The sequence below is a fragment of the Esox lucius genome, chromosome 24, assembly GCF_011004845.1.
Source record: "Esox lucius isolate fEsoLuc1 chromosome 24, fEsoLuc1.pri, whole genome shotgun sequence".
Classification (NCBI taxonomy): Eukaryota; Metazoa; Chordata; class Actinopteri; order Esociformes; family Esocidae; genus Esox; species Esox lucius.
The window spans coordinates 5,728,451-5,753,521 of NC_047592.1; the positions used below are offsets into that span (position 1 = coordinate 5,728,451).

The 25,071-nt window shown below is 45.5% G+C and overlaps 1 protein-coding gene across 1 annotated transcript in view; it reads left to right on the plus strand.

Moving 5' to 3' along the window:
* Positions 1-25,071, plus strand: part of adam19a (ADAM metallopeptidase domain 19a) — a 104,028-nt gene that overhangs the window by 7,616 nt on the left and 71,341 nt on the right. The window contains exon 2 of the mRNA XM_010887970.5: positions 9,114-9,199. Within this exon, the coding sequence (XP_010886272.2) occupies positions 9,114-9,199 (86 nt within the window). The remainder of the gene's footprint in view (positions 1-9,113; positions 9,200-25,071) is intronic.

Genomic DNA, 25,071 nt, shown 5'->3' on the forward strand with positions numbered 1-25,071 from the left:
AGGGTGGGTGAATGGTTTGTCATTGGGTGTAACCTCCCATTTGACCCCGGGGCTATTAAACCATAACCCTCTCCGACAGGACCATCCGTCAGGGAGGTGACGGCCAGGCCTTCCGTCAGTGTGGTGACAGCCAGGCCTTCCGTCAGTGTGGTGACGGCCAGGCCTTCCGTCAGTGTGGTGACGGCCAGGCCTTCCGTCAGTGTGGTGACGGCCAGGCCTTCCGTCAGTGTGGTGACGGCCAGGCCTTCCGTCAGTGTGGTGACGGCCAGGCCTTCCGTCAGTGTCAGTGTGGTCATGGTTAGGTTCGCTCAGATCTCAATCAATGCGACTGGAAAAAAAAAAGAAACAAAGGGAAAGGATGGGAAGAGGATTGGATGAGGGATGAGAATCCAGGGTGCGAGGCATAAGAGCGTTAGCGCTCTAATATCCTTCATGCTCCTGAGGGTGGGTTGTTTTCCGAAATATATTTAGTGTATTGTACTTAAAGATGCAGTCAGGGACTTTTGTTACTTAATTTTTGTATTTTTATTAACATTTTGGACCAGATGTTGAATATGTGCCTGTGCATAAGAGTCACTATCCTACTTCCTTTAGCCATGAATTTCCAAATTTGAGAGTAAATGGATTAAAATACATGTTTGCAGTAGTAGTGCCCGTTACTCATTTTGTGTGTTTGGAAAAGAACGTTTTGAAGAAGAAACCTCAAAATCAAACCATATCCTATTATGACTTCACAGTTTTGGGACATTTATATTATATTTATATTTATCTGTAAAGCTACTGTGTACTCCTACACATGTTTTCCAGAGCACAGTTTCTTTTTCGACTAATTAACTCCTTGTAGAGGGACATGCACGCGGGTATTAGTTTAAGAACAACCCTGACATATTTATGCGCTTTTCGTTTCCACACACTGGCACACAGAATCATCTAGCTACGCTAATTCAGTAAATGTGTGTGCGTGTGCGTGTGCGTGCGTGTGTGTGTGTGTGTGTGTTTGTGTGTACATTGGGGTATTTGATACACTGCCCGTTTTTGCAGGTTTTCCTACTTACAAAGCATGTAGAGGTCTGTTATTTTTGTCATAGGTACACTTCAACTGTGCAAGACGGAATCTAAAATCCAGAAATCCAGAAAGTCACATTGTATGATTTTTAAATAATTTATTAGCATTTTATTGCATGACATAAGTATTTGATCACCTACCAACCAGTAAGAATTCCGGCTCTCATAGACCTGTTTTACTTTAAGGAACCCTCCTATTCTCCACTCATTACCTGTAGTAACTGCACCTGTTTGAACCCGTTACCTGTATAAAAGACACCTGTCCACACACTCAATCAAACAGACTCCAACCTCTCCACAATGGCCAAAATCAGAGAGCTGTGTAAGGACATCAGGGATAAAATTGTTGACCTGGACAAGACTGGGATGGGTTACAGGACAATAGGCAAGCAGCTTGGTGAGAAGGCAACAACTGTTGGCGCAATTATTAGAAAATGGAAGAAGTTCAAGATGACGGTCACTCTCGCTGGGTCTGGGGTTCCATGCAAGATCTCACCTCGTGGGGCATCAATGATCATGAGGAAGGTGAGGGATCAGCCCAGAGCTACACGGCAGGACCTGGTCAATGACCTGAAGAGAGCTGGGACCACAGTCTCAAAGAAAACCATTAGTAACACACTACGCCGTCATGGATTAAAATCCTGCAGCGCATGTCCAGGCCCGTCTGAAGTTCGCCAATGACCATCTGGATGATCCAGAGGAGGAATGGGAAAAGGTAATGTGGTCTGATGAGACAAATATAGAGCTTTTTGGACTAAACTCCACTCGCCGTGTTTGGAGGAAGAAGAAGGATGAGTACAACCCTAAGAACACCATCCCAACCATGAAGCATGTAAACATCATTCTTTGGGGATGCTTGTCTGCAAAGGGGACAGGACGACTGCACCGTATTGAGGGGAGGATGGATGGGGCCATGAATTGCGAGATCTTGGCCAACAACCTCCTTCCTTCAGAAAGAGCATTGAAGAGGGTCGTGTCTGGGTATTCCAGCATGACAACGACCCCAAAAAACCCCTAAAATTCATACAATGTGATTTTCTGGATTTATGTTTTAGATTTCGTAACTCACAGTTGAAGAGTACCTATGATTACAGACAAATGACAGACTTCTACATGCTTTATAAGTGGGAAAACCTGCAAAATCGTCAGTGTATCAAATACTTGTTCTCCCCACTGGATATATATATTTATATATACAGGCGGGTGACAAATTAATGGAAAAACCTGAATAAACATTATACAATATGCATTTACTTTACAGTACACTACTTTAGACCAGGACCGTGTGGAGAGATGAAAAGGTACGGGCAATGGGATTTCAAAGCTCACGCTAATTCGACAGTCGTCCAGAGCATGTAAACGTCTTTAGGTGAAATGAAAACGCAGAGAAAGAAAAATAGATGGGTTTTAAGGTTAGGGTAAGGGTTAAGGTTTTGGGAAAGACTTAAAACGAAAAACAGTGCTGAAATAATCACGGCACATACCACTTTATGCATATGTCTCTCCATGGATTAATCATCAAAACCGTTAAAGGGATTGGCTTAACCGCACTTTGACCTTCCCTGTCCTCGCAAACCACCAGTCCTCGCGCTCACCAAGGCCCCCCCTAGTGTTCGATTCAAAAGTCTCTCACACACACACGCACACACACACACACAGGCGTAATTGTCCACCTGGGACAACAAACGTCTGAACGACACGTGAATCGTGGGTAATGCCGCCACGGGGAACACGGTCGATGCCGTTACGTAGGTGCACCGTGACGGGCTTAGAGAGAAAAGGGACGCCGGCCGACATGAAAGGAGACATTTAGAGATACGGTGACTATTGAGAGCGCCGTTCTCTGTAGCTGAATGCCCCCAGGTTGGCAACACAGCTGCCTGGATAAGATGGTGTGGCCAATGAGCTCTACTCCCCAACGGGGGTGGGGGGGCGGGGGGTGGGGGGGGGTGAACCGGAGTGGGAGGTTTAGGTTATACAGTCGAATTGGCTGACTGTCATCCCTTCGTCTTCGTCCCCCTCTCCTTCAAGAGCCGCTTAGCGTGAACACACACACACACACACACACACACACTGAAGGAAAACACAGAGTAATTGAAAAAGGCTCACCGGAGGTCCCTTCAAATGCGTCGCCTGCAGAGTGAGACATGGAGAGAGAAGGAGGGAATGACGGACAGCAGTGATTGGTCGACTGGAAGGTCGGTTGTTGCTTCAGCTTGGGCGTCCATTGGCCCACCCCGGAGCCTTCGCCCAGCCTCGGCCAATCGTCTTGTGGCGAAGGTGATTGAGCAGCCTCCCCTTTAATGCCCACTGCCGAAGCCATTAGGCCGGGTTAATGGTGTCTGCAGAGAAGAGGCCTTTAATGACTGAGCGTGGAAACCGCCGTGGCATTCCTGGGGCCTGTCGCATTGGCAGTCCAGGCACTCTGTCTCTTATCCTAAGCTGCTGAATGTGCACTCGCCCTGGCTTGAAACCCTGGTACTCCTGTGTGCTTCAAGACTGTGTTAGCCTGCTGCCCTGAAGCCTCTGCACACGTTTGAGGAGGTAATGTTAGTGTCCTCGTATAAGAGAAGGCTTGATAGCACCCTGACTTCAAAGAAAGTGTCTGTGCATTTCCAGTCTGACGTCTTTTATTCGGGCAGACATATTTTCATAACAGATTTGCAACTTCCTATACAAGGTAGTTTTACAATACGAATGTAAATCTGCAAGGCGAATTTCCCGGCACTTATATTTGGTAATTTCCTTCATTGAAGTGCTTCAGCATGCAGCGGGCTGCGGAAGCTAGAGTTCTGAGCAGCAGTAATTCTTGGTTTTCTAGAGTGCACATATATCTTCTTCTGTTCGCAACTTTGTTACTCAGATTTCCCTAAGTGCCTCTGCGGGAAGACTAAGACAGATCTGGCAATACCGCCCGGAGCTGATCAATACTACGTCCATGGCCATTAGGGCTCCATTTGATGAGATTCAAAACGAGTTGGGAATAAATATTTTTCTCCTTCTTCTCCTCCGCGTGAGCCCTGAGACTGGTGGGCTCACATAATGCCGCAGTGTTCTTGTTTCTGCTCTTTTAGCTACGTAGGGGGGGGGAGCGAGGATGGGGGAGAGAGTTTGACGAGCGAGGATGGGCGGAGAGAGAGGATGGGGGTTGAGATGAGGGGAGAGAGAGAGCATGGGGTGGGGGGGGGGGGGGTGAGTGCGGAGGTGGGGGGGGGGGGGGGGGGGGCAGAGGGTGAAGGGTGAGACCTCGTTGATTTCGGCAGGTCAGGGATGTAGTCCGTCACAAAGGAAAAACGAAACCCGACTCCCACCCTGGCAACCAGGGGCAAACCCAGTACTAAATATAACAGATGGAAGGGTTTGCATACTTTCTGTGAGCATTTTGGTCCGCCTGCAGTTGCCAGTTGGGTGAGGTCTCTGTCACGTGTGGAGCTTTTCTATTGGCTGCTTTCGTTCAAGCACAGAAAGAGCCTTTGAATGGATTTTGAATACCGTTCGAACCCAGGCCCAGGTCGGGTGCTTCTTGACATTCCCATCCTTTCCCCATCTGCCCCCCCCCTCCCCCATGCCCCTTTCAAATGTCACGCCGGTTATGGTTTCAATCGGCCCCTAGCAGGTACTGGCGAAATAATGGTGACATTTATATGGATTTCTGTCAGTCTTATCAGTTATTAATTGGTGACCTTAACCGGGAGCGAAACATTTGATCGGTGCCCCCCCATTGAGGAAACAGGCGGGGGGATTATGTGAATTAATATTTTAAAAAGGCAGTCGCCTCGCGGGTGGGCTGTGATATCCACCAACCGCACACTGGAAACTTGTGAAATGTGTATCTTGCATGCAAATCCCCCCAAAAAGCCTGTGAGTCGAAATGCACCGATGAGACTGAGCCTATTCACTTATGACACTTTGTTAATGGGCGACCAACAGTGGCTGAGAAGGTCTTTAAAGAGCATTAGAGATGGGGCTCGTTTGTGCTTTGAAAACCGCTATGTGCTCCTTCACGCAAACTGGCCTCTTCACAGGAGTGCCCCCTCTCTTTCAGGGACTCCATTGTTTGCCTAACTGGACAGAACTTTCCCAGAGAGACCTCTAGCCAAAAGCTACTGGTTAACAGAGAGAGAGCACCAAAAAAAGCTGAATCATTGCGACTTGGGCGGCGGAGGCGACGGAGACATGGGTGGCGAACGAGGTATCTGGGGTGGGGGGCACAGTCACAGCCTCCCTATCACGCGCCAGGGCCTCGACTTAATTACACACAGCGGGAACTTTGGTTCAATCAGAAAGTGTTGATGAATTGTCTGTTTAGAAGCTTGCCAATTTTATCTGCTTCAAGGACGACAGAATCAGCACAGCAGCAACTATTTCAGCTCCACAAAGGCAAAATATAGTAACTATGCAAATTGGGAAACAGAGAAAAGTTGCTTTGAAGTTTGTTTTTTTTGCTCGCCAGCCGAATGCTGTGTGTTATAGGTAGATTAATGATAATGCGCTGGTATGTCATCTTAATATGAATTACTTTTGTAAGGTCTATAACACAAACCCATTGAACTGGACTATGACCTCCAAAATATCTTAAATCTTAATGTTTCTATCCAACGTTATTGTTTATAGCTCTTTTTGATGGAATGTTCTACATTTAAATGGGTTTTAATTGTTTTTATAGTTAGTGTTTTTCATGTTGAGTATGGCTTATTATTGTACTTCGTTTCATCACTCAGGACGTGTACAGATTTTTTGTGACTGCACAGTATCTACAATCTAAATAGGTCAGTCCAACTTTCCTTCTGCTTCTCTTACCTTTGTGTGGCTATTTATTTAACTATGTGACTATAAGCCAAAGCTGTGGCCGGTTTGCCCTGACAAATGATTGCACCATCACTATCTACCTACTGCATACAGCAAATGCAGTTTACAGACATTTTTCTCCGCTACGCTGTTTGTGTAGTTTCTTTTTTTTCTTTTCTTTGTGTGGCTGAGCAGCAAACTGAAGGCAGGAACGGGCTGGAACAAAGCCAAAGTTCTATAACCTCACTGCGGTCTGCCTTGGTTTTAACTTGGATTTTGTGCTCACTGCAAATCCCACACTCCATTTCCCTTAAACTGGAAATAATTAAACACTTTCTCACGAGATAAAACAGATACTACAAAGCCAGATTTTTGAGCTTAACTAAATTTTTTGACCGAATCTGTGTTGGTGCGTTTTTGCGTTTTTGCATGGCATGTTGCGTAGGTCCGTATGGATTCAGAATGTTTGGGATGTGCACGATTAAGTTGGAGGATGAACCTGGTCACGAAGCTGCCGCAGTTAGACCTCTCACAGAAGGGACATCATAACCTTCTCACCTTCGGATCAAATACTGACCATTCACACTGCAGACAGGAATCATTCAGTCATCCGTGTGGCTCCAAACTAGTTTCCCTCTATCTTTCTTTCTCCCTCTCTTTATATATTTCTCTTTTTCTCTCTCTTTCACTCTCTATACACTAGGATGAATCTCCACCTCTAAATTTAACTGCGATGGGACGGTGAGGATCATTCACTGACCGTAATGCAGCAGAATGATTAGCCTCTGATTCTCTGTTTTGCGGTAACCACCCGGCCAATGCCCTGATTGGCCCCAGCCGTGATCTATCCAATCAGAGGGGCTAGAGATCCATCCAATCAGAGGGGGTGGAGGGTCCTCCAATCAGAGGGGATTGAGATTGAGCAGATAATAAATGACAAGTCTGTCCTCTCGCCACCAACCGCGGGGCCCCGCAGCTCATCCCAGCCTGTGAACGGAGTAAAGGGTGGGTAGGTATTCGCCCCGCTGAGAGGCAATCTCCGCTTCCAAGATCATCCCCCAGGGCCAGGGTTTTCAAAAGTTATCTGGATCTCCAATCGGATATGATTAAAGGCATAGAAATAGAATGAATAGAACATAAATCTCCATTTCAAGCCAGTGATCTGTCTGTTCTATTCATTTTATTTCTCCCCCCTCAGATCAGGTAGATAAAATCCACGTAGATTGCTTTGAACAGATTGGCTCCTGCTGTTTATCAATAATGCTTCTAGTTGACTTGGGAGAACAAGGAGAGTTGGCCCAACTCTTTGCTATTTCCCGAGTTCACATATCTACAGGCAGCCACCTGGAACATGGAGTAGAGAAGAAAGGAGGGGAGGTTAGAGGAAGAGAGGAGAGAAAAAGGGAAGAGACGAGAGGAAAAGGGGAGAGGAAAAGAAAGGACATTGATTTCTCAGTGGATTCAATTACCCTTTGAAGACTGTTGAAGTTCACGAGTGTTGCATGTCCATGACAAGGATTTGATTCCTTTTACACTGGTGAGAATACCCAGTTGTAGGTTATAATTAAAAATCTTAAAACATGCTTTGTGTCATTCCCACTGATTATTCGTGCATTGGTGTGACATTCTGTTTCAGGGACAGGTGTTGTAGAGTATAAAATCTATGACATGGCACCCAAGCTCTGGAGGACACAGTGTTATGAACCTCTATTCACCATACAGTGGCTCTGAAAACATATTTGGGCCCTTGGACTTTTACATTTTCTTTTGTTACAACATATCATCTGAATGGATTCATTCTGGGGATTTTGCCTCTAATCGACACCAAAACCCCATAATGTCAAGTTGAACAACTAATTGAGCTGGGAGACACTGTGCATACTGCACAATTGCCCTGTGACAAGCACAGGTGGAAGTGCTTGTCAAAATCATCCAATCTCTGCCATTGTCCACCACAAAACAAAAATGCCAATGTCCTGGGTTTGCCCAGGCTGCAGTTCATAATCTTCTGTTTTTTTGTTTGCGTCAACAAATGGTTAAAACTTAAATTATGATGGCTGACCATTCTTTGCGTCCATAGCTGTAGTCCTTGAAAAACGTTTTTTCCAGTCGTGGGGGTTTGACCATTATTGTGTGTATAAGAATCTCTTTTTTGAAAGGTATTTTAAGAATCCTAAAGATTTTGCGTCATGTTCTAGGGAAAAGTTAAGGGAATTATTAACTCAGTCTGCCAAAGTCCAAGATAGATGCTACTTGTTTGAAGCCCCCCCCCCCCCACCACCACCACCACCAACCGTTTTCCAAGTTGAAGAGGAAAAAGTCAAAGTTTGACCGGTGGTGCTGTCGTTCCGCAATAAAGGGCTCTTAGTGGATGGATGTTCTGGGTTTTCATTCATGGTCGCTGTCCTTACGAGCACCGCAATGTCAGCGTAGCGGCGTCTCTCACGTATTGGCAGTCTGGACCTGGACTCGTTCCTATTCACTGCATTTGTATTCAGGGGAATGTGGTTTGTGGACAGTCTGAATGACCGTCTGCCAGTACACAGACTCCGAGAGAGAACACAGCACAAAGGCAGCATAGACAGGAATAGTTTAGGATTAAGGATTTTATTCCCCATCAGGTATTGCCAAAAGCAGCAGGTACCTGCTACTCATTCATATGAACAAATCTTACTGAGAGCCACAGATCAAACCCTGGAACATTATGATAGGATCCAAATCAAGCCCTGAAGCGTTGTGGTTGGGTCCAAATATACCTATGGATCATTGTGGTGGGGTCCAAATATACCCCTGGAACGCTGTTGTGAGGTCCAAATATAACCGTGGAATGTTGTGTTGAGGTCCAAATATACCCCTGGAACGTTGTTGTGAGGTCCAAATATAACCATAGATCGTTGTTGTGGGGTCCAAATATAACCTTGGAATGTTGTTGTGGGGTCCAAATATAACCCTAGTACGTTGTTGTGGGGTCCAAATATAACCCTAGTACGTTGTTGTGGGGTCCAAATATAACCCTAGTACGTTGTTGTGGGGTCCAAATATAACCCTGGAACGTTATGGTGAGGTCCAGATAAAACATTGGTACTGGTGTTGTTATTAATAGATCAGCTTCTTGGGAACACAAAACACTTTACTTGCCAAGGTCACGACATGCTGTCGCAGAGATCTTATTTTCAGGTCATTGGAAAAGGTTGGAAAAACAACGGTTATAATGGATGTTTATTTGTCCTCACTGGCCTCTATGTTTCTGTCTCTGGCAGGGGAGCCGAGGGGCCTGACGGTGACAGCCCGGTGGATCTCCCGTCACCGCGACAGCCGGGTGGACGCTGGGACTGCTGCAGCACAGGTCAGTAATGGCCTCCAGTCGGCGTGGCTCCCATGTTCCCGTGTCCTAATGTTTACGCTTATGGTACTGTTCTGGGTGTGCCCCGCTGAGTGTCACTCGGGATACATTTTTATAAGATGTTGTGGTTAGGCTCACACACACACACCCACACACACACATGCACACACACACACACATGCACACACGCACGCACACACACACACACACACATGCACACACACACACACACATGCACACACGCACGCACACACGCACGCACCCACACACACAATAGGAAGTTCACGGCCTAGTATTAGGGATATGCCACTGTGTACCCTTTGGAAAAAGTATGTTGTATTAATGATAGTGTGTTACATGACTTAATTACACAATACTGTTGTATTAATGAGAGTGTATTACAATTAATATATTACACACTATTGTTATGTTAATAATATTGTATTACGTTACTTTCTACAATTCTTTTGTGTTAGTGATAATGTGTTACATTACTATATTACACAATATTGTCATATTAATGACATTGTAGTACATTAATTTGTATAACACTACTTCATACAATACTGTTGTATTAATGATAGTGTTATACATTACTATATTACACAATAATGTTTTGTTAATGACATTGTATTACGTTAATTTGTATAACACTACTTCATACAATACTGTTGTATTAATGATAGTGTTATACATTACTATATTACACAATACTAATAATATAGTGTATATTACTATCTTACACTATATTATTAATGATAGTGTATTACGATAAGATTACCTGATACTGTATTATTAACAATGGTGTATTACCTTACCCTATACCACCACCATGTTTTGTTTGTTTTCTGACCATTTTATGCCATGAGGGTCAGTTGGTTTATAAACCTATACCTTGTAGCAGATTTCTGTGATCTGGCTAGTAGGACTCAGGAAACCAACGTTGCCAATCAGATGATGTGACATGGTCCGTTTGGCGGTCTGAAGCGCTGTTCGGTGTGTTAGTCAAGTCTCATTCAAAACCAAGATGAAAGGGGTCTTGCAAAAACATAGTGGTGCTGTCTCGTTCCATGGCACTTTCTAGTGCAAGTTAAGTTCTGTCTGGCAAGTTTTCCATGGAAATATTACCCATTCCAAGTTTCTATTACTCAGCCAAATCCTGGATGCGCTCCGAGTCACTGTCATCTTTTTTAGAAAAGAATGTAAATTAAATGAGAAAAACCTACTTGAACTTGAACTTCTGAATCTGTCTGAATGTGAGAAATCATTCATGTGATGGTGATGTCGGAATTCATCCTTCACCATTTGCTCTGTCCGTTGTGACGGAGATGTCGGAATTAATCCGTCACTATTTTGTCTGATGTGACGTAATGCCGGAATTCATCCATCATGGGTTGCTCAGTCTGTTGTGACGATAATGTCGGAATTCATCCGTTACGGTTTTGTCTGTTGTGACGGTGATGTCTGAATTCATCCATCACCGTTTGCTCTTTCCGTTATGATGGTGATGTCGGAATTCATCCATCACAGTTTGCTCTGTCGGTTGTGAAGGTGATGTCGGAATTCATCAGTCACAGTTTGCTCTGTCCGTTGTGACGGTGATGTTGGAACTCATCCGTCACATATCCATCATGGTTTGCTCTGTTTGATGTGACAGTAATGTTGGAATTCATTCCTCACTGTTTTGTCCGTTGTGACTGTAATGTCGGAATTCATCCGTTGCTGTGTTATCTGTTGTGACGGTGATGTCGTAATTCATCCGTTGCTCTGTCCGATGTGGCGGTGATGTCGGAATTAATCCGCCACTGTTCTGTCCGATGGGACGGTGACGTCAGAATTCATCCGTCACTGTTCTGTACGATGTGATGGTGATGTCGGAATTCATCCGTCACTGTTCTGTACGATGTGATGGTGATGTCGGAATTCATCCGTCACTGTTCTGTACGATGCGATGGTGATGTCGGAATTCATCCGTCACTGTTCTGTCCGTTGTGATGGTGATGTCGGAATTCATCCGTCACTGTTCTGTACGATGCGATGGTGATGTCGCAATTCATCCGTCACTGTTCTGTCCGATGTGATGGTGATGTCGGAATTCATCCGTCACTGTTCTGTACGATGCGATGGTGATGTCGGAATTCATCCGTCACTGTTCTGTCCGTTGTGATGGTGATGTCGGAATTCATCCGTCACTGTTCTGTACGATGCGATGGTGATGTCGCAATTCATCCGTCACTGTTCTGTCCGATGTGATGGTGATGTCGGAATTCATCCGTCACTGTTCTGTACGATGCGATGGTGATGTCGGAATTCATCCGTCACTGTTCTGTACGATGCGATGGTGATGTCGGAATTCGTCATTCATTGTTCTGTCTGATGTGACGGTGCTGTTGCAATGCAACACACAGCTATTCTTTGCTTTTTGTGCTCTTCCTAAATGGAATGTTGACTGTAAACATGGTCACTACTGGCAACCAGATTGTCTTCTCATTGTCTGTGCACTCGTACACACACACACACACACATACAGAAGAAATTGAATGGTGATCTCCTTGGTTCTGTTTGAGATAATAATCTGTATATGTGACATTTCGGCTATTCAGTTTTATTTATTTATTTTTACCCACTTTCGCGCTTATTACCTTGCCTCATTGCACCAACTCCTGGCAGGCTAGGAGGAGTCAAAGGTCGACCGTGTCCTCTGAATCACATCTTGCCAAGCTATTCTGTTTCATATCTTACTGCTTGCTGTACCTGGAAGTGCTTGCCAGCATCTAATGTGCCATGGAATAGTATTCAGACTCTCCACATTTCGTTGTGTTATGGACTTAATTTATAGTTGATCAACAAAACAAAATCACCAATATACACGTCATACCCAACAATGACAAATATTTTTTTTTTTGCCCGTTTCTTTGCCAGTTTATTGAATATTTTAAAAAAAATTAATATCTGGTGTACTTGTGTATATAAGGTAAGTAGACTCTTCATTCAGTATTTTGTAGAAGTACCTTTACTTGTGATCACAGTTTCGAGTCTTGGGTATGCCTCTAAGCGCTTTACACACCTAAATTTGGACAGTTTCTCTCATTCCTCGTTGCAGATCTTCTCAAGCTCTGTAAGAGTGGATGATTGGAGCATTGGTGAACTGGAATATTCAAGTCTCCTCACAGACGTTTAGTAGAATCAAGTTTAGGTAAGGGATGTGCCACTCAAGGACATTCACAGACTTGTCCCAAAGCCACTTCTGCGTTGTCTTGGCTTCTGGTTGCTTCTGGTTGTCATCATACTGAAGGATGAACTTTTGACCCAGTCAGAGGTCCTGATTGTTCTGGATCAGGTTTTGTTCAAGGTCCCCCTTGTATTTTGCTGCATTCATCCTTCCCTCTGTCTTGTCCCATTCATTGGATTTCATGGCTTGGATTTTGCTCTGACATGCGCTGTGAAGTATTGGACCTTATTGATAGTTGTGTATCTTTGTAATTCATGTCCAATAAATAGAATTTGCCACAGGTGGAATCCAATCAACTTCTAGAGACATCTAAAGAATGACCAGATGACACAGTAGCAAAATGGCAAAGGGTCTTAATACTTGTGTACATGATATCTTTTAAGTTTTCATTTTCAATAAATGTGCACACATTTAGTGTTTTTGCTTTGTCCTTATTGGTTATTGTGTGTAGATTGATAGGAATAAATATATATATAGTGTATGTACAATATGAAAATATATTTCTTAAGTAGCCTCCTTTTTCCATGATTACTGCTTTGCACACTCTTGGCATTCTCACAATGGAATGCATTTCAGTTAACAGGTGTTTCTTGTTAAAACTTAATTTGTGAATTTTCTTTCCTCCTTAATAGCTTTGACTCCATCAGTTGTGTTGTGACAAGGTAGGGGTGGTGTACAGAAGACCATCATTACATCTGAACTGAAATAGTTATATCCATATTATGGTAAGAACAGCTCAAATAAGCAAAGAGAAACGACAGCCCATCATTACTTTAAGACATGAAGGTCAGTCAATCTGGAAAATGGGAAAGTTAATTATAAATGTAGTGAATAACACAGCAAAGTATGGAAAAGTAAAGGGTTTCTGAAGGCACAGTATGAAGAACGCATTCCCTGGCCAACAGCTACATTTTAGTATGCCCAAGCTATTACAAGGAGCTTGACAGAGCGCAACGAGGTCAGGTAACCCCTATCCAACACCAACCCCACCAACCAACATTAGAGGGCATTGGGCGTTCTTGGTACGCCGTGGCCAGGTTTTAAACTCCGGGCCGCAATGACACAGCCGCACTTTAAGGCAGTTACTGTGCTGTTAGTAAGTAGGTCAAAGTACCAAATGCATATTTCCACTTACGCGAGAATGAACATGTTTGTGTTTGTTCAGAGCAATATCTCACAAATCTCAAATTTCTGGTCTCTTTCGCAATAACATCAGACGCCACCCCACAGTCAAACAAACATTTAGCAAGAATCTGTAGCAGATGTGACCGTGATTAAACCGTCTTTGGTCTCCAGCTGACGGGCCTGGTAGCGGGATGAATAGTGCTCTGTCTGTTGTGTAGATCATATCTATCCCAGTTTCGTGTAGTTGTCTGTAGCCGCGGAGAGAGGCATGTGGAGATGGCTCAGAGCCCTGCTGTATGAGAGCAGATGTCCTCACTTGGCCCACTGCTAGCCAGGGAGAGGTATAACTCCAGGCCTGGCCAGCTGCCTGCCCCCAGGGCCTCCAGTCAAGGAAGATTCATGTGTGTGTCCTGGAGAAAACAGAGATTGCAGACAGATTTTATATTGCATAAAGTGGAAGGATAGTTTCAGATTTGTGGTCGGGTTTTAGAGTATGTTGCCTCTTGCGTTGATGATCACAAACCCAAGATCTCCGCTTACGTGGTGTGGAGATCTTCCTAATGTAGAGTGAATAACCTCACCGTACTGTTCTGATGTCTTTGTCACTCTCTGAAGGACTAGAACCTATGTTGTTCTGACTTCTATAAATCTCTGCCGTACTAGAGCCCATACTCTTCTGATCTCTCTATATTTCTTTACAGGGCTAGAGCCAATACTCTTCTGATCTCTCTATATTTCGTTACAGGACTAGAACCCATGCTGTTCTGGTCTCTCTATATTTCTTTACAGGACTAGAACCGATGCTGTTCTGGTCTCTCTATATTTCTTTACAGGACTAGAACCCATGCTGTTCTGGTCTCTCTATATTTATTTACAGGACTAGAACCCATGCTGTTCTGGTCTCTCTATATTTCTTTACAGGACTAGAACCGATGCTGTTCTGGTCTCTCTATATTTCTTTACAGGACTAGAACCCATGCTGTTCTGGTCTCTCTGTCATTCTCTGCAGTAATAGAACCCATTCTCTTCTGATCCGGCACTAATCTCTCTGTCGTAGTTAGGCCCAGCCTCCGCTCACTTTGCTCTCTCCACCTCAAGTCTTTCTCTCTTTCTTCTCTCTTTTCTCTCCCTCCCTTTCCCTCCTCCCCTCCTTCTCTCTTTTCTCTCCCTCCCTCTCTAACCACTTGTAGGGAATTCAGTCCCAAAACTCACTGATCTACATATCAAGGTTAGGTGACTGGTGCACGCTAACAAGGGGATGTCAACAATGTGAATTTGAAGGCTGTCGGCATCAAGGAAATTAAGAGGGATTGAAAGGAAAAACGTGAGACAGTTTGAGCCTGTGGTCTTGATGAAAATTAGATGTTTTGTTCTGTTTCAGTTCAGCGCCTGTAGCCCCAAATCTTCTGATTTCATTTCGTGGTGGTAGCTGTAATACATTAGAGAAAGGCACTTCTCACTGACTTCCCTATAGAGAGGGTTCACAGCTGTCGCAACACCGTTATTATAGCAGCAGCACAACACCTCAACTCTCCATTCTGTCGTTCCTTCTCGGAGAAAGAATACACGTTATACACTGGCTTTTCTTCTCCTTTTTTCTCTCCCAGAACAGTCTCTCTCTTTCGATTAGCTTATGCTGCAGGAGTCCATCCCTGTAAACAGAGGAGCAGACAATGATGCCGCGGCCGACAACCCCTCTGCTGTTATGCGTTCGCCCTGCCGGGGCACTGAGGATGTTCGGTGATCCTTGAGCGCGCCGGCTGTGTACGCGGGCAGACCCAGAAAGGCCCCACGTGCTCACGAGCAAAACGGCCAACGCGGCCTTGTCTGAAGAGACAACACGGCTGTCGTTTTTTTTTCTCTTCTTCCCCGGTTTGTGAGACGAGTCCCAAGGTTCTACTTCTCAAATGGGTCCCGGAGGAAAAGGTATCAGCACCTCATGAAAGCCGTGCCTATCAATATTAATCACTCCTTCAGAGAGTGAGTCCCTTCAGAGGGCGACCCGGTGTGTGTGTGTCAGTCAACAGTACCCTCTCATGGTCAAAGGTCAAATGTAATCCACGGGTCCCTGAGCATTACGCTACATTTGGCCCCCCTTTAATGATACCCATACTATCCAGAGCCACATAATGCAGCTACACTAAGAATGGAAAACTCTGGCTAGAGGCCTTCCTTTAATGCAAGACACCTGTCAAGATGAAGGTAGGGTGAGACGGAAGAAGAGAGAGAGGGAGAGAGGAAGAGAGAGAGAGAGAGGGAGAGGGAGAGAGAGGGAGAGGAATAGAGAGGGAGAGGGAGAGAGAGAGGGAGAGAGAGGGATGGAGAGAGGAAGAGAGAGAGAGAGAGGGAGAGGGAGAGAGGAAGAGAGAGAGAGAGGGAGGGAGAGGGAGGGAGAGGGATGGAGAGGGAGACAGAGAGGGAGAGGGAGAGAGGAAGAGAGAGAGAGAGGGAGAGGGAGAGAGGAAGAGAGAGAGAGAGGGAGGGAGAGGGAGAGAGAGAGGGAGAGAGAGAGGGATAGAATTATGTTTACACAGGTTTCCGATTTGAAAGTGTAGTGAGAAACATTCTCTCAACAACCACCCCCCCCCACTGACAGGGGAGAAACCAAACAGGGTATTTTCCTGCTGTCTGCTCCTCTATCTGAGTCAACAGACGTATCTCCTCCTCCTCTGGAAAGATGGTGGATGTCAGATCCACAACAGGCTTCACTCAGCCCCCCCCCCAATCTCAGAATCCTTAGCCTTTTGAACGCGCTCCCTCCTGGGTTCCTGAGAGATGGGGAAACGCGAAACACACAGACATGTCAATTACTGCCGATGTACACGTTGAACCAGGGGAATGTGTGCGGAGTGCCATCACCACATGCCAAGTGTCCCCCAAGCCGATCCCAAACCTTCATCCTGTTCCCAGACCCTGGGGACCCTAAATATGGGGGGGCACAGTTTCAATCTGGTGGGGGGCACCCCCTGTGGATCTATGTAGATGTTTATCCCTTTCATTTTACATAAAGGTGTTTCTCTCTTTCATTTTACATAAAGGTGTTTATCTCTTTCATTTTACATTAAGGTGTTTATCTTTCATTTGACATAAAGGTGTGTATCTCTTTCATTTTACATTAAGGTGTTTATCTTTCATTTGACATAAAGGTGTGTATCTCTTTCATTTTACATTAAGGTGTTTATCTTTCATTTTACATTAAGGTGTTTATCTTTCATTTTACATTAAGGTGTTTATCTTTCATTTTACATTAAGGTGTTTATCTTTCATTTTACATAAAGGTGTTTCTCTCTTTTATTTTACATGTTTATCTCTTTCATTTTACATAAAGGTGTTTATCTCTTTCATTTTACATGAAGTTGTTTATCTCTTCTATTTTACATAAAGGTGTTAATCTCTTCCACTTCACCTGCTGGCATTTATCTCGATTTCTTGTATCGATTGTCCAAATTGACTTAGTTATCTCGCCCTGGACAAACGTCAGTTACTGAAGTGTGAGAATGAATGACGTAGAGTGTAGGTGTACATGAGTGTGCTTGTGTGTATGCGTGTGTGTGTATGTGCTTGTGTGTGTGTGTGTGTGTATGCGTGTGTGTGTGCGTGTGTGTCCAACCATTCCAACAATAAGCTGATTTCTGTGTTGGCTCACTTTCGTCTGATGCTGGTGGCTTTCCAACTGCTTCCTATGCATGGGGACTGTGGGGGAGGAGACCTTTCTGTGGGACTCAGCTGATCTGCCAGAGACCCTCTAGAGAAAGAACATCTGCAGAAAAGACAGGGAGAGAGAGAGGGGAGCAAGAAAGAAGAGGAGCGAGGAAGAGCAAGGGGGAGCGGGAGAGGATATTTCAACATTCTGTTTTCACTCTTCCTCCAGTATTTCATGTCATGTCTCACTCCTTTCTTTCCAGGTCGGGGGGGGGGGGTGTGGGGTGGGGGGTGGGTTACAAAAGCAACAGTGTTTGGATTTGGTTTTGTTTAAGTGATTTCATTTAGGTAATTTAGAAGATGCTGTCATTCAGGGCTATTTTGAGAGGTTTGTGGAGGCATACATATCCATACAGATATTTCCTCCGTATTTCCTCTGCTGTGAGAATCAACCAGGATCACAACCTGGCATTGAACGCGCTGCGCTCTGCCAGCTGAGCTACGCAGAATTATAATATTAACTAAATCAATGACTGAGTCAAGTCAAAACAGCACTTCAGTCAACACTATCACTGCGGTCCATTAAAGTACAACACAGGTATTAGCCCGGTGTCTGGAATAACATCTGAGACATCACGGGAGATCCTGAGAACATTATTAATGCAATCTCTCTCCAGATATTGTGGCCAACTTCAGAACGACAGACTGTATCGGTGCCGACACGGAACAGCATATCGCGCGGCACTCAGGATCATGTTTTCAAATGAATCATTGTTTTCCTGTCAGCTGGAGGGAGTATGACGTGCAGTGCCAAGAAATTCTGCGGAAATTCAATGACAGTTCCAGAGAGCAGTACAGACGAGAGGTGCCTCCCCTCAAAGCCCAAAGAGTCCACAACCCATCTCTCAATTCCATCCCTGGAAATGCAACTTGCTCCCACGAAGAAGAAAACCGTAGTTTATTTCCCGACCTCTTGTCTCTTGACCCATTTTACAATCCTTGTTTACCCAGGGCTTTGACTACACCCTTTAGCTCTACCTCTCAGGCTGTTGGGGTTGTTACCGGGGTTACAGTCGCCGTGGACTTCACTGGGGATTAGACCCACCCTGATGACTGAGGGAGAATGAGGGAGAAGGAGATAGAGGCCAAGGAAGAGAGAGAGAGAGAGACATGGAGGGAGAGTGAAGAAGTGAGGGATAGACAGAGAAAGGGATGAGAGAGAATGAGAGGTGGAGGGAGGTACAGAAAGGGGGAGGGCCCACAGCTTTGAGTAATTCCCATTGGTCTTCCTAAGCTGCTGATGACACTACGGGACCAAAGGCATTTAAAGGCAGTGTCAGCAACTCTGTGTGATTGCGTGAGTGCAAAACCTTGTATCCGCCCGCAGTAACGTCATTTTACTAATCTGACCTCTCAGTGCTCCCCTTGATTGCATTTGCCCCCCCCCCCCACTCCCCAACCCCACAGAACCATAGGTTCAATCGGGTTTAGTCAGTTGTCAATTTTATCGCCTATTTGCAACGAGGTGCTTTAAGGTTCGGCGTGGGTTGGTTGGTGGTTTTAACCTGAAGCAAGCTAATGTGATGACACTGTGATACACACATACGCACACACACACACACTTGGGCCTTCTTTGTAGCATCTTTGTAGGAATGTTTAATTATTAAAAGTACAGTATCTTGTCTACAGAGAGTGACATGGGTGGTTATTTACACAGGACACTTGGCTAAATGTATCCAGTCAGGTGGATTTTCTCTCAAGGAGGATGTTCGCTAAGACAACAGTCCCAATTTAGATGCGGTAAAAATATCATCTGCATCCTGTTTTCAGAAGTCTACAGGGCTTCATTTCATTAGCTTTTAAGTGCTATCATAGCATTTACTGATGTCAGACCTAATTTTCACGCTATCAAAAGAAAGACGTGACACCTAGCGAAGAGGGAAAGAAATAGAAGAATTATGGACTGGAAGTTCTTCTCGGGGGACCGTAACCCCCGCATAGCTTGTGCCTTCTGGCACCGGAGGGAACGTGGATGAGCAGGTCTCGGGTCGCGTTCGAGCCGCGTGAGTGTCTGCGAAGGAATTGCGCTGAGCAAAGTGTAGCGTGGCGTCGCTCAAGTGAACGCGCCCCTTTGATCACACTAGCGGTCCTCAGCGAGGGAGACGTGGAGAGACGGGTGAGTTTTACTGCCGCTCTGCTGGGGATTGGGAGACAGTTCGAGACGCTCTCAGGAAACATGACTTGTTTTCAAAGGAATTTGATGGAGGGTGCAGGGGGCCCTGTCTTCCGTCCAACAAACACGAGCAGACGTCGTAGACAAGCGCGCAACCAAGACGAGTACTTCGACACAACAAGTAACTCTGTGCGCGCGCGTGCGCACAAACACACCGTCCTCTGCTTCTTAAGAGAACGTCTACAGCAGCTCTAACCCTTAACCTCGTGCCTCTCAGCTGTGCGTCAGAGACAACGAGCTTCACATCTAGAAGCTGTCAGGCTACAGGCAGATCTTTTGAAGGGGGATCTGGTTCTCACTCTCCCTTTCTCCTTATCTCTCTCTCCTTGTCTCTCTGATTCACTCTTGCTCTCCGTCTCCCTCCCTGTCTCTCTTACTCTCTCTCTTTCCAGGCAATCATCACTTTCTCACACTGATCTGTCCTAGAGATAGAGAGCCGCTCTGACAGCTAGGAGAGCATCAGACTTGGCTCAAGTCACATATGATTCAGATAGTAGCCTTCACGAGATGATTCCCTAGGAACCCAAGGGGGAGGGGGCAGAGCGAGGAGAGAGGGGAAAGACGGAGTCCAAAAATATGCTCTGTTACATTTTCACCATCCCGAAGTACAGAATTTGGCTTTGGGCAGCCTTCCTGTGGTACTAAATTTGGCTTTTGGCAGCCTTCCTTTGGTACAGAATTTGGCTTTGGACAGCCTTCCTTTGGTACAGAATTTGGCTTTGGGCAGCCTTCCTTTGGTACAGAATTTGGCTTTGGGCAGCTTTCCTTTGGTACAGAATTTGGCCAGCTACCTTACTGTATCATGCTGGCACCAGAAATTCCATCGTTGACATTCAAAATGTGCTTTCTAACTTTGGATTCTTCCCAGGGTGCCCGTGACTGGGTTAGAACTTTCAATGCCAATATGTTGCCCTGTACAAGCTCAAGTTAGGGTGGCAGGGTAGCCTGGAGGTCAAATGCTGCCCATTCTAATCCAGGAGCTTCTGAGGTAAAAAAAAAAAACTACTTGAGAAAGACAATTAACCCTAATTGCTTCCGTGGCATTCCTCTTACTATTTACCTGTTCTTAGCAACCTAAAAATAGGTTAGCTGAAGTCTGTATTTGTTTTAGCATTCATTTCGGATCAGAAGAAACTGCCAAACGACACAGCTACTGCTGCCTGGGTCCTGCAGGGCCATGCTGTTGCTTACTAATCTACTTGGCAAAGCTGAAACCCTTTGGGAAAAGCCAAGCTATGGAATATCGAGCCGGTCTGGGTTTAGATGAGAAACAAAAACCGCCATCAGGCAATAAGGGCCTTAAGTGAGAAGAATCAGGTTTCCTCGGGATAGAACAGCAACGTCAAAGTCCTAAATACCCACATGGATTAAACACATTAAAACGAACGTCTGCTTTTTGTTAATTGAAGGTTATGATTAGGCATATGGTTGGCAGTGTGGTTAAGGTCAAGCGTTTTTGTGATAAAAAACTGTAGCAACAGGCAGGACTAACAGACTAGCGGCCGTGCTAATGCCCGGTGCCGTGCTAACGCGTGACGACTGAAGAATCGATTGCGTTGTCCGACATCCCGCTGAACAGTCGTTGGCCGGTAATGATCGGGCCCGGCGAGGGACGGGGAACCGTAGCAGCCCAGGATTTGCAGCCGCTGCCAGTGGCCGATCTCACAAACACATAAATCGTGTTCCAGTCCATTTAAATTCAAGACATGTCCTTGGCCGTGTTGTTTGGAAGCGACGGAGGCCCCCTGAAGGGTGGATATGACTTACAAGTGATTGCTATTTGTATTGTTCGGGTGATATTAAGCATTGTGTGTGTGTGTGTGTCAGTCTGTGTCTGTCTGTGTGTGTGTGTGTGTGTGTGTGTGTCTCTGTGGAATACGAAAAAGAATGAAGCGAGGAAGTAAGTAATGCTGAGTGAGCGCTGCCCTCCTCTCTTCTTCTTGTGTAGTGTTTGAGGTAATTACAACAGGCTCCAGCTTCCAGCTAGTGGATTAGATAAAGATTGATACTCGTGCTTTCATTTTCATTTCAAAGTCTTTGATTGTGTCGGCGTGTGTCTGTGTGTGCGCGCACGCGTACGCGCACGTGTGTGTGTGTGTGTATGCCTAGGGTACGTGCCGTGTGAACGTGTGCGTGCGCGTGCTCGCACTTGGGCGTGTGCATATGCCTGTGAGCGCACGTGTGGGAATTTGTGTACGGCCTAAAAATGAAGTGCCAGCGAGGAAGCCATCTGAGAATCTATTAAATCTATTATTGAATGAAGGGAAAAGAGATGGCTCCGTTGCTCAGAAGAATGAAGGATAGATTTGATTTTGGCGGCGAGTTGGTTCAGGAAAATCCACACAGGGCGTTGGATCCCAGACACTGGGAGTGTCGGCCTAGAGCGTTCATTGTAGTTCAGCGCGGCATGCTTTTTCTGCATTATCTACATATGTCTTCACATATTCACTTGATGTACTTTCTCCTGTTGTTTTTAAACAACGACAATTTACTGTATGTTTCATAACTCTCATGACACCGGGAGAGTGTGGCCGTGAGAAGGTTGGTCTTCTCGTGTACGTTACACACGTGCGTCTGCATGTGTGTGCTCACGTGCGGGCAAATGCGTGCGCGTGTGTGCAGCGGCCGTGCGTGTTTCATATAGCCAACATTCAGTCATCCCCAAACCCCCCCCTCCATTTGCAGATTTATCTCAGTAAACATCCGTGTTATCCATACTTCTGTTGGATGCTGTCGCGTTAAACGGTTTCATAGCTTTTTTTCCTTTCGTTTCTTTTTACAAAATATCCATCATGAAGTGTTATGAAACAGCATCGGCGTGTACATATTCAAGCAGTTAAAATGTACACTCCAACACAGAGATTACATTTTCAAACGTCCCATTGAGTTCGGAATCTGAGTCATATGACCTCAAGTTGGATCTTCCCAAATATGTTCCCAGTCTATATGTGTGGTAGGCCCCCTCCTTTCCTACAGTTTCACACAGCTGCTTTGTGTTTTTATGTGGCAATGTCGTGACAGCTGTGACGATGGGCTGAAACCAAGTCCGTATGAATGGGCCCCACAGTTTGCGTTTCATAGCTTAGCTAGCTAGCTACCCAGGATATGGGCGTGCGTGGGAGTATGTGTCAGAACTCGTGACTGGCTTTACCTCTTGCGTGCCCGATTTGGGCCCCGGCCCATAGTTTAAGAAACCCTTGCCATAGATCATGACGCCTTTCAAATCATTCTTGGCCTATATGTTCCGGCCGTTAGCCTGAGTATGCCTGTCGGTAACAGGATACATTTAGCCCGCCGAACAAAGCCCTTTGAAATTCCTCTGAGGCCTCGGCAGCGCCATGCATACCGTGTGACAGATTCAGGGCTTAAGCCCGAGATAAGGCAAACCTATTTCTCCAGGGCCCCCTGATTTCTCTTAACATCAGTGCAGCGTCATTTGGAGTGAGTGGTGGAGGACTGGAGATGGAGGACGTTCGCAATCAGCAGCCTCAATCACCCGGCTCCGTCCGGCCCATTCAGGGCCACAACCGGTCTGGCTATGGCTTGCTGAGCGGAGGGGTTTCTGCCGTCAGTCAAACCCCAGGTGGCGAGACATGCGGCAGTTCATTAAAAGGTGAGAGAGTTATGTCGGCGTGACGTTACCCTCCGACACGGTAATCCGCATGGATGGGGGCAACCTTCCAGGTGTTAGAGAGATAGGAACATACCATTTAGTAGTGTAACAGATAGAGCTATAAAGTGTTGTGGTTTTACAGATAGAACTATACAATATTGTAGTGTAACATATACAGTATTGTAGTGTTACAGATAGACATATACAGTATTGCAGTGTAACATATACAGTATTGTAGTTTTACAGATAGACATATACAGTATTTTAGTGTTACAGATAGATACAGTATTGTAGTGTTACAGATACAGTATTGTAGTGTTACAGATAGACATATGAGGAACAGAAGGGTTAAAATTAAGAGACCACTGCAAATTGAACGCTTATGTTCCTCACTCAAAACTTTCCTTTTCAACTTTATTGGAAAGGAGAGAAAAAGGTGCAGTGGTCTCAAAAGTTTCTCTTAAACTGTACAGTATTGTAGTGTAACACAGACATATAAGGTATTGTAGTTTTACAGAGACAGAGTGTTGTTGTGTTATAGATAGAAATATAGAGTATTGTTGTGTTGCAGATAGAAATATAGAGTTTTGTGGTGTTACAGATAGGATGTTACAGTACTGAACATCTCATTTTAGTTTTTACTCTATGAATCGTTGTCATTGTGAGATTGAAGAACAGAAGAACAGATGATAAAAAAACGACATACTTAAAAGAAACTATCAAACTTAAATATTGATACTGTGTATTAAACTGTGCTTTTATGCATGAGATGCATTCACTGATTTCTGCCCGCTGGTTGTAAAAGTGACGCTGTCGAGCCAAAATAGGTCACAGAAAATTGCTCTGTACAGTTTTCATGCATGTGCTAATTTGTGCCCCCTGTCATCAAATCCACTCACTTTGAAACTCACTTTGATTTCATGGCTAACAGAGTGGTAACATTGATTCTACTTTAATTTTTTATTTTTTTAAAAGCTCTCATGTTAGAAAAGGTGGGAGACCCCTTACTCAAACCCGGCGTACATTACACAAATTCCTCAACAGCACCCTGGTGGTGCTCGAAATGGAATTGGTGTTAATGGGGAACCGTGCCGGTTGGCGTCCCCATTGTCTTTCACCACCCGGTGCTGGCCGGCTCACCGCTGGGAAGGCGGGATACGGGCTCTCCGGTTGCCTCCGGAGCTGTGATATGACGGGATCACACACACGCTCAGCGGGGCCCTCTCCGGAGACTTCTAGGGCTCACCGCGACCCATGATGGAAGTCACCGGAGAGGGCCTCGCTCAGCGTGTGTGTGTTTGTTAGAGACATATTTGTGGGAGGGGGCTGTCGTGTGTGTGTGTGTGTGTGTGTGAGTGTGTTTGCCTGGTGGGTGAAATTTTACCCGCTAAAAGTGCAGAGCTTTTTTTTTTTTCTTCTCTCTTCCTCAGGCTGTCGTTCTCTTGAGCCTCGCTTTCATTCTCTGACGCCTCTTTTGTTTTGGCGCTCTCTGTCTCTTAGTGTCGTTCTTCTTCGTCTTATTTCTCTCCTGTCATCCCTGTCATCCTTCCCTCTGCCAGGTCCGTCTCCCTCCAGCAACCCTGCAGCACCATACAAACTGGGGATGACAGGGCTTTTGGCTGTGGGGCTCCTTGGCTGTGAAACACGCTTCCTGTCACTGTCAGGGCCGCAGAGTCTCTGGTCCCGTTCACGGCCCAGCTAAAGCCTGAGCGGTTAAGGAACCTGCCTTTGCTACACTTGTTTTCCTGTGTACCGGACCTGACAACGCCCGTAGCCTCCGCCGTTTTCTCCCAGCCGTGAATGTCCTGGGTTTTGGATTGTATTCGTTGCAAATTAGCAAAATTATCATCCTGTTATATCTTCTCTCTCCTCGTCCTACAGCTGACCTCCTCCCGCTCTTCATATTATTTCTCCTTTTCTCCGTCTCTCTTCTTCTACCTCCTATTCTACCTCCTGAGCCTTTCTCCTTCCCGCCTCTTCCTCCTCACCCTCTGGCCAAGGCTGTTTGTCCGCTTGGCTTGTCTTACTTC